Source organism: Vombatus ursinus, unplaced genomic scaffold, assembly GCF_900497805.2.
Source record: "Vombatus ursinus unplaced genomic scaffold, bare-nosed wombat genome assembly UNPS02014830.1, whole genome shotgun sequence".
NCBI lineage: Eukaryota > Metazoa > Chordata > Mammalia > Diprotodontia > Vombatidae > Vombatus > Vombatus ursinus.
Window position 1 is genome coordinate 43,732,387 of NW_020954608.1, and position 15,766 is coordinate 43,748,152.

The window sequence follows — 15,766 nt, forward strand, 5'->3', positions numbered from 1 at the left end:
ATGTTAAATGTTCAGTGACTTGTAAGTGCCTCATTTCATCACAGCATCAAACCTGAATTACAGGCATCAGAATCATGCCTACATATGGCTTGGTAGGACAGAGTAAAATAAGAAAGTTGTTGTGGTTTTGGTTTGTCCTTCGTTCTCAAAGGAGACCATGACATCAGGAAGTCATGACATGACTTGAAAATGTATTGGATTTGAGAGTGAGGGAGGGCTCTGCAAAGTCTCTAGCCTCACTTTCTCCTCCAGAGCCATCTGGATCCGGTGGTCAGATATAGATTAGGACAACTGGAGATGGCCCAGGATGCAGTGGGAGACCTTGGCCTTTCTAAGCCAAGGTCTTTCTGAAGTCTCATTTTGAGTGAGGCAAAGCTCATTCAGTGAATAGGCCTGTTTAAGACTTGAGTCAAAGGGGGCAGCTAGGTGTAGCAGTGGATAGAGTACCGGCCCTAAAGTCAGGAGGACCTGAGTTCAAATTTAGCCTGTGTGACCTTGGCAAGTCACATAACCCCAATTGCCTAAAAAAGGAAAAAAAAGATATGAGTCAAGGGATGGTTTCTTTAATTAAAAAAAAATGAAAATCAAGAAGATAACCATTGGATTTATTAGTAGAAATCACTGGTTAACAGTGGAAAAAAACATTTTCAGGTTAGTGGTGGAGATGGTAACTAGATAGCAAGGAATTAAGATTTGAACACATGTGAGAAAGTGAAGGAGAGTATATATAGACAGTTTTTCTTATTTCTCCAACATAGTATTTTATTCCATATATAGATAGGCGCTAGACCCATAATCTCATTGCTATAGGGAATTCCCAGATGAAGAAACTTTGTACCAATGCAGGTCAGAACCTTCCTGTAATATTAGAATATTAGAAAAGGCAGAGGGAAGGGAAAAGGAGTCATTTACAGGTGTGGAAAATTGCATATATTATCAGATATTTTCAAAACATTCATCTTGCTTATTTTCTCTCCTTTTTATTTTTCTTTTAAAAATATTTCTAAAAGCTATTCATCAATACATAAATAGCCAGGACAAAAAGTTTTAAATTATTAGAACTAAAATAAACCCTAGATATCATGTAGAAGAATCCCTTCACTTTCTTACATCTAAGGAAACTGAAGTCCAGAAAACTTAAGTGACTTGCCTAAAATCATGCAGTTGATAGGAAGCCAAGGAGGACTCAGATTTCTAACTCTCAGTCCAGTAGTCTTTCCTCTGTCCCACACTGTCTCCTTAAATATCTTCAACTCCCAGGCACTGTAGTTGTGCCTTCTGTTGCTGACATTTTTGAAAGGTGGCAATAGGCAGTCACACTGTATAGAGTCCTGGAAAATATAAGAGTCCCCCTTCCAAGGGTTTTATGAATCAGCCACTCTGTAAAACATCATGACATGAAAACATAGCAAAGGTACTGGACATCCCATCCCTGGGAACTGCCCTTCTTACAAAAGTTTTGGCAAATGCTCTGTAAGGGTTGAAGGATGTGATGGATTTCAGGCACAAAGTGACTTTCTTTTTTTGGCGTGAGCACATCAAGAAAGCAAACTTCAGGCTTTTAGCATCACTCACAAACCTCACTGAGGTTTGATGCAGGTTCCTAGAAGAGACCTATACATTAATTTGTAGTTTTATTTATCTTTGTATTTTGGCAGAGAGTGTTAGCAATATTTCTGTGATTGGCTAGTCCATTGGGGGTGAGGGTGTGAATGCAAAAGCAAAAGCTTTTGTTTCTGTCCTCTCCTTCCTCTGTTAGCTTTCCTAATTCCAAGTGATTCAATTAAATGTTGGCTTTTGAGAAAGAATAAAGGAGGAGCTACTTCTAAAGGAGTAAAGTGAAAGAACATCTCTCAAATCCTATTTGTCTCTATTTATATAATTACTGTCTTAATCCAGGGCCTCATCAGCTCTCCCCTAGACTATTGCAATGACCTCCCTGCTTCAAGTATCTCTGCACTCCAATCCATCCTTTGCTCAACTGACAAATTTATTTGCCTTAAGCCCAGATCTGACCAAAACACTGCCCTACACAATAATTCTAGTGGTTCCCTATTGCTTCTAGGACCAAATATAAATTTCTTTGTTTAGCTTTTAATTTTTCTGTTTAGCCTTTCAAAACTTGGTCCCATACCTTATTACACATTAGTCTCCTCTGTATGGTCTACCAACCTGAACTTCTCTTTGTTCTTTATACAAAGCACTCCACTTCTCACATCTGAGCCTTTGTATTGGTCATCCCCTATGTCTAGAATTTACTCCTTCCTAATCTCCATCCCATAAAGCCACTAATATATTTCAAGGATACTCAAACACCACCATCAAAACAATGCCTCTCCTGATCCCCCAACTGCTACTGCCCTTCTTCCCTAACTACTTTCTACTTATCTTATGTTCATTTAGTATTTATTCTGCATATATTTCTTCTTTATATGCTTATACACGTACATGTTTTCTCCACTGCTAAAATATTAGCTCCTTGAGAACTTTTGTCTTAATAGCCCAGCACCTACTACAGTGGCTGGCACATAGGTGGTGCTTAGTAAGTGTTCATCAACTGATTGATTGTTCATGTGGCTAGTTAAATCTTGTGAATCCCAGTACGTTGTTTTATCCATAACAAGTGCTACCTCCTGCCACCAAGAAAAGTTAAGTTGCTTCTCCCATTTCAAGAAAACTCCACAAACGTGAATTTCAAACATGCTGTTTTGATTACTAGTTTATGTAACACTTTTATTAAGCTGATTCCAAAGTAGCATGTTCCAAAGTGGTTTAAATGAGGACACTAATAAAGCAGAATACCAAGCAACTAGACCAAACAACCATTTCTTTGGTCTGCTAACATAAAACTCCCTCATCTCCTTTTTTGGAGACTCTGAATCTGCTCTAATACAGATGGGAGTCCAACAACAGAAAATCCACAAACAGGAGCAAACTGAAGGTCAGCTAGCACCTTTATCCTTCATTATCATAGGAAATTCTGTTTATTTCGATTTCTATTTTTCTCCACAGCTTATATTTGCTAAGAAAGCAATAGAGATAAGGGTCAAAGCATTTGCTTAATAGTGGCTTCACTTATTTGCAGGCAGGCGGACAGCAGACTTCAGTTCTTGCCAAAACTGAGAATATGCAAAATGATGAAGTAAAAATATAAAACGGAAAAGTTATGAAACAGAGTTTCACCCAATCAGTAGGTTTTAGGGGAACTAGATAGCAGATAACCTGCATATGAATAAATAGCATACCCAAATCTGTAATAATCAATTATTAATAGAAAGTAGACAGTTCTTATCTGAATGTCACTCCCTTTATTACAATTAAAATTGGAAATATTTAATTCATCAAACATTTTCAAGTGCCTTCAATGCTCAAATTAAGTAGCTTCTAGGGTATGGTTGCCATTTCTGTTCAAATTAATCCTCATGCCTAAAAAAAAAGAAAATTTAAGAAAATAAAAATTATTTTCCTAAACTTTGGCCTATGTGGTATATTTTAGAGATCTGAATAACTAAACCAACAAAATGAGCTTTCAATGAAAAAGAAAATGTTCCCTCAAGTATTATGGTATTAATAGTTATGGCGGATCACTGATAAGGGATGATAATAACTGACAACAGAGAGAAGGTGGAGCTAAGCTGCTCCAGGCTTCTTTGGCTTCTCTTTTCTCTGCCAAGAAGAAAGACTTTTGAACTGGAAAGGATGAAACAAATATGGCTAATAAGGAGTTGATACCCAAAATGAAATAAGAAGATAGCAAGACATGATGTTGAGCACATGTTGAGCTCATGTCACCTGGCCAATAATTAACTAGATCTTTGGTTACTAAAAGAACTGCAAATGTTATTTAATTGGCATCAGTGATATTTGAAAGATATCTGAAAACAGAGCAGTGGAGAAGAGCAAATGTTGTTCTCATTTAAAAATGAAAGGGAATTGAATCTACAAACTATAGGCCAATGACTTTGACTTTAAATCTTAGTAAAACTCTAGGACATTTCATTAAAGAATATTTAAAAAGGAATCATTGCTCATAAAGAGCAGCGTGACTTTAGCATGAATAGGTCAATCAATTGATAGTTTCAACAAGCATTTATTAAGTGCTTACTATGAGCTAAGCATTGTGGTAGGCACCGGGGAAAGAAATACAAATCGATCAATAAACATTTATTAAGTGCCTATGTGCCAGGCACTGTGCTAAACACTGGTGATCAAAAAAGAGGCAAAAGACTGGTCCCTGATCTCAAGGAGTTTATAATCTAATGGGGAAGACAACATGCAAACAAATATGCACAAAGCAAGCTACATACAGAATAAATAGGAAATAATTAACAAAGGGAAGGCACTAGGATTAAGAGGGGTCAAAAAAGTCTTCCTGTAAAAGATGGGATTTTAATTGGGACCTAAATGAAAGCAGAGGGGTCAGTAGGCAGAGTTGAGGAAGTGATAGAGCATTCATCCTTAAGGATCTCACATTTTAAAAAAGGGTGGTGGTGGTGTAGTACATGTTGATAAAGGAGTAAATACAGAACATAAAAATAAATACAAAATTACTTCCTGGAGTAGGGGTGATGGGGAATTTCACAAGTAGGGTAATCAGAAAAGTTCTCTTGAAGAAGGTAGCACTTGAACCCTAAATTTCCTATTAATATCAAGAGTACCACCATCCTCCCAGTCCCCCAGGCTCCCAACCATCATCCTTGAATCTTCACTATCTCTAACTGCCCCCCCATATCAAATCTGTTGACAAGGCCTCTCGATTTCACCTTTGAAACATCTCTAGAATGCGCCTCCTTCTGATCCTAGTTCAGACTCTTATCACCTCACGCCTGAACTACTGCAATAGCCTACTTGTTGGTCTGCCTGTCACAAAACTCTCCTCACTTCAACTCATCCTCCATTCAACTGCCCAAGTGATTTTCCTAAGGCACAGTCTGAGCATGTCATCTCCTAACTTAACTCAATAAATTCCAGTGGTTCCCTATCACCTCCAGGATCAAATTTTGGCATTTAAAGCCCTTCCTATCTTAGCCCCTTGACTCCCTTTGTTTGGTTTCCTTCTTACACCTTACATACTCTGCTCCAATGATGCTGGTCTCCTTGATGGAAGAGCCTAGTAGAAACTGGCAGTTTGACATTATCATTGGAGCCAAATGTATACATTTAAGAAAAGTGGACTAGAATATTGCCATTAATACTACGAGCACTAGTTCTGAAGGAGTTAAATGAATTCATCTGTAAGAAACAGTACATTTGGGTTCATTAAAGTCTAACTTTAGTATTTAATGAACACATTGTTTATTCTGGGTCCTTCAGATACTGAGACTTGGAAGATACATCAAAGCTCCAAGAATTAAAGGTATTGTTAAATGTTAAATGTCAAAATCTCAAGCCTTGATCTTGTGGTAGGTAAAATACAATTTTCTTTTTCCTGATTCCTTTAAAAACTAACAGCAAAACCACAGCAATGCACAAAATGTATACCTTTCTTGTTCCTACTTAACACTGGTTTATCTTCCATGTGGTCTTTCTCAGATTATTTATATTCCATATGTCCACATCTTCATGTGGACAAAACTTTTACCTGTACAGGTCCCAATCGGAAGCGAACCGGCCTTTTGAAAGCTAAAGTTAGCCTTGAGCTGGCAGGTGTCTCTATTTAGGGTACAATTTCCTCATTATGAAAAAATGTATGGTGCATGATCACAATCTAATAAGTGTGAGTGACATGTGTCCTCAAAGGATCTGGGTTTGAATTACATTTCATACTGAAGTTTTTTCATCTCTAGTGGCTTGTTATATAGCAACCTAGTTCTATCTTAATCTATCAGCTCTTGTTTTCTTCATCTTAAAAAAAAAAGAAAGAAAGAAAAGGAAAAAAAAGGGGGGGAGTGGTTATCCTATAAATGACTTCTAAAGTTCCTTTCACTTCTAGGTTGTATGACTTAGTGTGTAGCATTTCTTGTGGGATTGTGGGGAAAGTGCTAGCATTGGGATCAGAGGATCTGAATTTAAACCTCATTTCTGCCATCTACAATCTGTGTGGTCTTGGGTCTCCGATTCTCAGTTTCTTAATCAGTAAAATAAGCGGGTTGGACCAGATGACCTCTAAGGTTCCTTTTAGTTCTAGATTTTAAATCTTAGTTAAGATACAGTTTGGAAGCCTTCCTTGTATAAATTCTCTGGTCTTTCCTTGGCTGCTTGGAGTATCACGTCTGTTTCTAGGTTTAAAAAAAAAAAAAGGAGAAGAAAAGTAACTTTCTCCTTTACGTCAGCGAACTCTGAAATGTCCTCCCCCTGTCTGCCGGGAGCCTTTTAAAAACTTATGAGTCCACGCTAGGCGGCAAGAGGCTGGGGCTACAGGGAAATGAGCTTTCTTCCGAGGTTCCCGCCCTCATCTTTCCCCATCCTTCCCCTTCGGATCGCAGCTCCCCTCTGGCTTACCCTGTAACTCTCCGGGACTTGCCTCAGCCTCACCCCTCCCCGGCCCTCTGCTCCACAACATCGTAACCCTGGAGTACGTCAAACCATCAACCCAGAGGGTGATTTATTGAGCAACCCCCCTCCCCCAATTTTATCTTTCCTCCACTACTCTCAACCCCCCCCCCCATACACAAAAGGAAGATAATTAAGCTGGGGGAGGGGGATGATGTTACCTCTACTCCCTTCCTCTCACTTAGAGTTCATTTGTACCTTTTTATTCTTTTGACTATTCTTTCCGAGAGTTATCCTCTTAGTGACGAATAACAGCTTGCTTCTGTGCACTGGGATGGATGGAAGCTTCAGTGACTTGACTGGTGGTCAGCCGGCGGCGAGGGTGAGGACTTCAGCTGCTCCAGCTGCAACAAATTCCTGTAAGTTTCAACTCTTGTCCTGGGGCAGGGGGTATCATCTTCTCTTTTCACCTTTTCCAAGAAGGTAGAAAAATGGAGAGCAAAATAAAACTCTCTGGTGTGTACTTTGTGTCCCTTAAATTCTGGGATTTCCTTTGCCTAGACCATTTTTCTTGGTCTCTTTGTAACTACCCTGTGATTTCCTGCATTAATTCTGTAGTAGGAATAGAGTTTTTTCTCAATTTAACTACTTTGCATCTCATAATTTGCAGTTTGAATTTGAAGGATGGTTAGTGTCTATTGTTTTATCAAGTATAATGAAAATATAACTTATGTGATGCAAGAATAATGCCTCTTAGACATTGCCTGCTTCTAAAAATGTTCAAGGAAGTTTTCTTCCATCTCTGTAGTATTGTTATTTCATTATAACTATTTAATGTGCATTATCATTCTTTACTGGTCTAACTACAGCTCTGGAGTTTTATATGTGATTATTCTTTTTTTAGAAGTCTTATTAACAAATATAATTTATTTAGAAAGCTCTATAGGGAGGGGGGAGCTCCTAGATTGTTTTGATTTGTTTTAAATGAGGTTTGTATATGTTTACATCAAGAATGAAGGGGAAAATTGAAGCCAGAATCTCCATCTGAAACAGATATTTAGGAAAAAAATCAGAATTTTGCTCAAATAATTGAGAAAAAAATGGCTGTTTTCCATATTACTTTGCAGATATGTAAAGAATAGCCAATATTCAGGCAAGAGAGTGAGTTTTATTTAAATTATCAAGATAATGGTCTCAGTTCTCTAATATATGGACATGGACTCTGAATCAAAGTATTACAGAGATAAGAAAATTAGATTTTTAAAAATCATCTTTCTCCCTGTGTAGGAAGACAAATCAAAAAGGAGAAGATAAGTGGAGAAGAAGCTTATAATATAGGTTGGCTATGATAAAAGGAAGATGTTGGCCAGAAAAAGCATTATTCCAGAAGAGTATGTGCTGGCCCGTATTGCTGCCGAGAACCTGCGCAAGCCACGCATCAGAGACAGGCTTCCTAGAGCTCGCTTTATTGCCAAGAGTGGGGCCTGTAACCTGGCCCATAAGAATATTCGGGAACAAGGACGCTTCCTCCAAGACATCTTCACTACTTTGGTGGACCTGAAATGGCGCCACACACTGGTGATTTTCACCATGTCCTTCCTCTGCAGCTGGCTGCTCTTTGCCATCATGTGGTGGCTGGTGGCTTTTGCCCATGGTGACATTCATGCTTACATGGAGAAAAGTGGTATGGAGAAAAGTGGTGTGGATTCCAGTGCTTGTGTGACTAATGTCAGGTAAGAATGTAGTCAGATGAGGAAGAAAGTAAGATTGGTGTAATAATAACCAAAATGCCTTGTGAACTATCACTTTATCACTCTCTATGACTGGTTCTTAACCTTTTTTGTTTGTTTGTTTCATAGACCCCTTTGGCAGTCTGGGACTGAATACAGATCCCCTTTTAGAATAATGTTTTTAAATGAATGGAATTAAATAAATAATTTTGCAAAAGAAACCAAAGATGAGTGAAAATAAAGATGTATTTTTTTTTCTCATTGAAGTTCATGGACTCCTGAAATCTAGCCATGGACCCCTTGGTGGTCAAACCATGGATCCCTGGTTAAGAACTCCACTTTACCATAAGTTTACCTGGAAAAAAAAATGAAGGGTTCAATATAGTCTCTCAAAACAAGAACTAAACAGCACCTTAATTGCAACAAGTAATCTGGGACATCTGAAAACAAAAGTTGCTACTGTTCATACAGTTTATGTCTAAAACACCAACTTAAGTGAAAACTACATTACATGTCTCCCTTAAAGTCCTGCCTTCTCTTGAAATACATTTTTAGATTGATCTAAAATGAGTTTTCATTGGGCATTTCCCAATGTAGCTTTTAAAAAAGATTAATAGGGTATTTTATTCTGGCAGTATATACTTGAGTGAAGAAATATAAAGCAAAATGTTCACTTTTCAGTACAGAAATATTGTAGTCTCTATTTTAAATGCATACAGACAAGTCTGCAGAGACAAATAACAAACTGATTGCATCATGGGATTGTCCCCTTAACATTTGCATATATTGAAAAAGAAGGTCAGAAAACTAGGTTCAGTGGGGTCCCTAATTATAATATCATAAGATATAAAATAACTTGCCTAAAGGCAAAACCTTCCCTATCAGGATTCAACTATGTATTTTGCTATGAAGAACTGTTTTTTAAATTAGATGTTTAAGCATGAATCAATGATATAAGATATTTATTTTTAAGAATGTTCAGCCAGAATTGTCATTGAGGGAGCTGTTTATAAGGGATGTATTTAATGGTGCCTTCTCATTTCCAAATGGATGTAGAAAGGCTCCATATTTCAAGAACAGCTGTATTCAGTGACCTCTGAAAGCCCTTCCAGATCTAAGATTCTAGAAATCCAATTAGGAAAGCTTAAGAAAAAATTAGTCCTTACATTTTTCTAAATCTTGGAGTGTTTTTAAAAATCATATTTCTTAAATATTGCCAAGGCATTTAAGTAAAGAGAATTTTAAATCTCATGATTGAAGATGTGATAGGAATACTTGGTTGTGCAGGTTTTTAATCTATTTTTATTTGTTTTCAGTGTAACATTGAGTAAAGATTATTTATACTAGTTGCAACAATTTCACAAAATTACTGTTAACTGACAGAAGCAAAGATGGAAAAAAATGCCAGAACATTTTATAGATAGTATTCCAAATTCTCATACAGCACAAAGCTAAAACCTTTCATTAGCTCAAAGAAATCTTTATTTCCAAGAAATTATAAAGGATAAAATCAATACTCCCTTCTTTGTTAGAAATTGACAAGCCAGTGAAAAACTATAGCTTATTAATCTTAGAAAGTAGTGACACAGACTGTTTCTAGAGATAGTAAGCTGTACATTCAGATCAGGCGAATTTTATCCAAATTATTCCATTAACTTTATTATTAAGTAAATTTGTAAAAAAAATGTTAAACTAAAATACTAAAATAAAAATTCAATAGTTGCTCAATAACTAAAGTAAAACAAGGATTAAAATCTTACAAGTGATGGATGACTGGAGATATAACCTGCTTGACTATGAAGGTAATCTTAATTCAAAAGATTTTATTACCATTGAATTTGGTGTTGTTAATTATTTTGTGAGAAATATTTTTGGTCAATCTATAAAATCATATCACTGATCATAAATGGTTAAATAAACTGAAATAATGACTAGTAAACATATGGTTAATTTTATTACTAGGATAGCAATGTGGGATTTTGTCACAAAAATGTAATTCAGTAACCTATGTGATTCTTTAAGAATGCAGTCTTTTAAAGTGTTTTTAAATTTTTCTAAATTAGTAATCAGCAAGCATTTTATTAAGTGCTTATCCTGTACCAGGTACAGTATTAAGCATGGGAGATAAAAATACAAAGAAAGAAATGATTTCTATTCTTAAAGTGTTTGCATTAAAATAGTGGAGACAAATACATATATAAGCATATACAGAATAAATATTGAGAGAATAAACACAAATGAACTCAAAGTAATTTAATAAAATGGACTACGCATAAAGTTGCTTGAAAAGGAGGGCACTAGCAGCTAAGGCCAGCTGGGAAAAGTTTATGTAGAAGGTGGTGATTGAGCTGTGTCTTAAGGAAGAGAAGAATTCTATGAAGGGGAAGTGAGAGAGAGTACATTTCAGGCTTGGAGGATAGCCAGTTGCGAAGTTGAAGACATTGGAGATAAACTATAGTGTGGGGGAACAGTGAAAAGACCAGTTTGGTTGAACTGAAGAGTGAGGGAGGGGGAATAATGTACAGCAACTCAGTAAAGATAAGTTGGGACCAAATTGTGAAGAGCTTCAAAACTGAACAGAGTAGTTTATATTTGATCCTAGAGGCAGTAGGACGCCACTGCAATTAATAGAGGAGGATGACCTAGAGCTGCAATAAAGGAAATCACTTTGGCAACACTATGGTGGATGGACTGGAGTGGGAAGAAATCTGAGAGAAAGAGAGAAACCAGTTAGGAGACTAGATGATGAAGACCTAAACTGAGGTCATTGCTATGTAAGTAGAAAGGAGTCAACTATATTGTGGAGGTAAAAACAAAATTTGGCTAGTGATTTGGATACATGAGAGAGATTGGGAGTTTCGGGAGAATGAAGAATCAAGGATAACACTGAGGTTATGAACCTGGGAGACTGGAAGAATGGTGGTGCCTTTGAAATAGAGAAGTTTGGAAGAGGAATAGGTTTTAGGGAACTTAAGTTCATTTTTGGATGTATTGAGTTTGAGGTGTCTTTGGAACATCTAATTTGTAATGTCTGATAGGCAATTGGTATTGCTAGACTGAAGCTTAGGATAAACTGGGTGTGTGTACGTACACACACACACACACACACACACACACACACAAAAGATATTTGCAGAGAAATGATAATTAAATTGATTACAGCTGATGAAGTCACCAAAAGGGCTAATGTAGAGAACAAGACATAGTCTTGAGAACACTCACAGTTAGAGGGTATGGTAAGAATGATGATCCAACAAAGGAAACCAAGGAGTGATCAGATGAACAAGAGAACCAGGAGGAGAGGCTGGTCAGTAGTGTCAAATGTAACAGAGAGGTCAAGAAGGATTAGGATTAAGAAAAGGCCTTCAGGGTATTTTAGTTAAGGATTTTTGAACAAAGAAAACATATTGCACTGTTTTATTATGCACTGGATAAGTAAAAGTAATTTCTGTCTTCATTGTATTGTTTTGCTTTCAAAGCTCTGAATAAGTGCTAAGTGATATGTAGGAAAATGATCCATGTGCATGTTGCAGAGTTGGACTTGCATTGCCAACCGTTTTGCTTCTAACCTTTGCAAAATCCCTTAACAAATCCTGTAAAATATGTTTTTAATGTAATTTTTTTCTGTTTCTTAATAGTATTCTCTCCTACCTCAGGACATAGGAAACAATATAGTTAGGTCATAATAAATCTTATATAATAGACTTTATTAAAACTATTTTGGTACAAGAGTTAATATTGCATAGTTATTTTTAACACAAATGTTAATCACCATGATATTTTATACTTCATTTTTTTGATAAGCCGTAAGTCCTGCTGCCTTTATAAAAACTGCAAACTAAAATTTGATTGTTTGGTGATTACTCGCCAGTACTTTCAAATAGCATTTTATCACTATACTTTAAAAATAAGCATTTCTTACTCTTGTGAAATGCAAGAAATTATAACTCCATTTGGAAAATGTTCTGCCATTTGTTCCAGGGTTTCTACTAATTGTACAGCTGAGCTCAACATCAAAAAGCACAAAGAGTAGCAGAATCCAGACAACATTTAGTTATTAGATGTCACAGGTGTCCATAAGGCACAACAGTCACACAATATATTTAAGTCCATAATTCCAGGTTGAGAACTCAATAATTGCCTTGCACACTTAATTGGCTGTGTGACCCTGGGCAAGTCACTTAACCTCTGTTTGCCTCAGTTTCTTCATCTCTGAAATGAGGAAAATAATAGCACCTACCTCCCAGAGTTGTGAAGATCAAATGAGATAATTGTAAAACATTTAACATAGTGCCTGGTAGATACTAAGTACTATATAAATGCTAGTTATTATTATTACTGTTGTTGTTAGGATCAAATGAGATAATATTTGTAAAGTGCTTAGCACAGTTCACACAGTAGGTGCTATATAAATGCTTGCTATTATTATGTACAAACATTCTCCCCATGAATATAATAAAAAGTGGTATAAGTTTGCTATGTTGCTACTTTAGTCATTTCAGTATTCACTAAAAATGGATTCTTTACTATCACTTTTTGAAGGATACTCTCCTATCATTTTCTGGGTGATGGGATATATCAGTTCAACAAATGCCTTCCATGTGCCACACTCTGTGCTCGGTGCTTGGGCTACAAACACAGGAATGAGACAGTCTCTACTCTCCCAGAGCCTGCCTTCCACATCTTGATGTTTTGTATAGATAGTACATGAAATAGTTCATGTATCTGTTCATGATACCTACAAGCAATACAAAAGAGAAACAATTCAGCCTTATTCCTCTACTTGATAATTGGGCTAGTTGCCACTAGATCCATCTTCGGAGCATGCAGATTACCAGCCGGGTTCTTTGTTTTAAATGACGACCTTCTTGAGGCTTCTTTTTCATTGAGGCACCATGGCATGGTGGCAAGTAGAAGCAGTTGATTTAGGCTTGAATTCCTCCGTAGACATTCAATAGCTGAGTAATCCATGCTGGTTGTGTGATTGTGGGTAAGTCACCTGGGCTCTCCAAACTTCTGGTCCTCATCTATAAATAGGGATCATGATACTCAAACTGGTTCCTGTTCCCATTTGTGAGGAAAACATTTTGAGAACCTTGAGGTACTGTTATAAAAGTGAAGAATAATGATAATTATCATTATTATTATTATATGACCTCAACATCAAAAACCTGAAACATTATGTTACTGAGAACAGGGGGCTGCTTCTTGAATATGGATGTAGCAATGAGCAAACAAAATCACAAACACATCTGGTATGGCCGAGTAGAAAGATTACTGCCCTAAAAATGATGGCTTTTGGAAAGTCATTTAGCCTTTCTCTACCCAGCTTCCTTATCTATAATCTTGTCTAGCTCACTAGATCACTTTGGGAATAAAATGAAATAATTTGTGTGAAAGTCCTCTATTTTCCAAAATGATAAGTAGTTATAAAATATTATATATTTTTCATTACATAAATTTGCATGGATAGTGTGTCATGTATATTTACCTTCCCTGGGTCTCCTAAAGTGCCCGATATATGCTAGAAATATTTGTTATGACTATTATTTTAAAGTTCATAATTTAGCAAGGGGTTTAGAAAATCAATGGCTTAAAACTACTCAGTTTATGTGCTTAAATAGTGTAAGTATTAAAGTTCAGTTTTTAAAAAGTATTTTTGGTATAATCTTTGTACTGTGCACCAGGTTTTTTAAAAATGACTTCTCAATTTGAGGACATAGCTATCTTGGGCTGCTTTTGCTTCTCATAAACTAGGCATGGTTTTTGTTGGGCCTGATGCTAACAATTAGAAGGTGAAGTGTATTTGTGATTTCCTAAAAAGAAGAGTCTCCTGAACGGACTAGAAATAATTGCAGTAAGCTAGAGGTCTAGAAAACAATGTGCCTCTAGAAAGTGAGACATTTATTTCATTCTTTCTTTCAGATGCAATGAGCCTTTGGCAAGTTAATTTTATCCATATTTTTAAAGGTCCTTAAGTATTTATTTCACTATTCAAAATTTGTCTTAGTGACATTAGTCTGGTGTGTCATTTTTTACAGGTCTTTCACCTCTGCTTTCCTCTTCTCCATTGAGGTTCAAGTGACAATTGGATTTGGTGGGAGAATGATGACAGAGGAGTGCCCTTTGGCTATCACAGTTTTGATTCTTCAGAACATTGTGGGGTTAATTATCAACGCAATCATGCTGGGTTGTATCTTCATGAAGACAGCTCAGGCTCACAGACGGGCAGAGACCTTGATTTTCAGCCGGCATGCAGTCATTGCAGTACGAAATGGTCGACTGTGTTTCATGTTCCGGGTAGGTGATTTAAGGAAAAGCATGATCATTAGCGCCTCTGTACGAATCCAGGTTGTCAAGAAAACAACCACCCCAGAAGGGGAGGTAGTACCTATTCACCAACTTGATATCCCTGTCGACAATCCCATAGAAAGTAACAACATTTTTCTGGTGGCCCCTTTGATCATCTGCCATGTAATTGATAAGCGCAGCCCTTTGTATGAGATCTCAGCCACTGACTTAGCAACCCAAGATTTAGAGGTCATAGTTATCTTAGAAGGAGTGGTTGAAACTACAGGTATCACCACTCAAGCTCGAACCTCTTACATTGCGGAGGAGATCCAGTGGGGTCACCGCTTTGTATCTATCGTGACAGAAGAAGAAGGTGTGTACTCTGTGGACTACTCAAAGTTTGGCAATACAGTCAAAGTGGCTGCTCCCAGGTGTAGTGCCAGGGAATTAGATGAAAAGCCTTCAATACTTATTCAAACACTTCAGAAGAGTGAGCTATCCCATCAGAACTCTCTGAGAAAGCGCAATTCCATGAGAAGGAACAATTCCATGAGGAGGAACAATTCCATGAGAAGGAACAACTCTTCTCTGATTGTGCCAAAGGTACAGTTTATCACCCCAGAGGGAAATCAGAACGCAACTGAAACGTGACCTTGGACCAACACAAATTTAATCTCTTGACAAGTCATTGAGGCCCACATCAGGTGCTCACTATGGACTATAATCAGGACTGCAAAGGCAATTACTTGTTCTACAGCTTTGTCAATGCACTAAATTGTACTGCTATCAATACAGCAACACTTGATATTATCGATAAACAATAGCACCCAGAGCAAAGACATCACCATTCACACTTGTCTTATAAATTTGGTTTTTGTAGCTAAAATTTTTGAGTTGTCAAAGAAATGAAATATTCTTATTTCTAAAGATGGAAGACATTTTCTCAAAATGAATTAAAGTTGCCCTTAAATATGATTTGTACTGAACTAATTAATGCAAGCAAAATGTTGCATCAAGAGGAGGAGCAGAAAATTATATTGGCTACTAATGACTTGGTTTGGGATGCTAAGCCAGAAAATCTTCTGGCTCACTTAATCATGACCTTTCCTTTAAAAATGGGAAACAAACCCTAAACCCCTATAATGAAACTACCTTCCCCAGGCAGGAAAGTACCTCCTTCTTTCACTAGGGATGCTTTGATAAGTTAGGAGAAGCATAGAATTACATAGTCAGAGATGGAAGGGCCCTTAGAAGTCATCAAGTCCAACATCCTCATTTTACAATTGACGAAACTGAGGCCCAAAGAACCTAAT

The 15,766-nt window shown here is 37.0% G+C and overlaps 1 protein-coding gene across 1 annotated transcript; it reads left to right on the forward strand.

Moving 5' to 3' along the window:
* Window positions 1–6,246: 6,246 nt before the first annotated feature.
* Window positions 6,247–15,428, forward strand: KCNJ8 (potassium voltage-gated channel subfamily J member 8). Its single transcript, XM_027838815.1, has 3 exons — window positions 6,247–6,851; window positions 7,720–8,165; window positions 14,204–15,428. Exons 2-3 carry the CDS (start codon window positions 7,792–7,794, stop codon window positions 15,102–15,104), a joined length of 1,275 nt encoding a protein of 424 aa, XP_027694616.1. The 5' UTR covers window positions 6,247–6,851; window positions 7,720–7,791; the 3' UTR covers window positions 15,105–15,428.
* Window positions 15,429–15,766: the final 338 nt, after the last annotated feature.

Bases quoted from the DNA above. Each gene is read 5' to 3' on its own strand.
- KCNJ8 (XM_027838815.1), top strand. From the start codon at position 7,792: ATGTTGGCCAGAAAAAGCATTATTCCAGAAGAGTATGTGCTGGCCCGT. The intron at 8,166-14,203 runs GTAAGAATGTAG...CATTTTTTACAG, and splicing joins GCTTGTGTGACTAATGTCAG to GTCTTTCACCTCTGCTTTCC.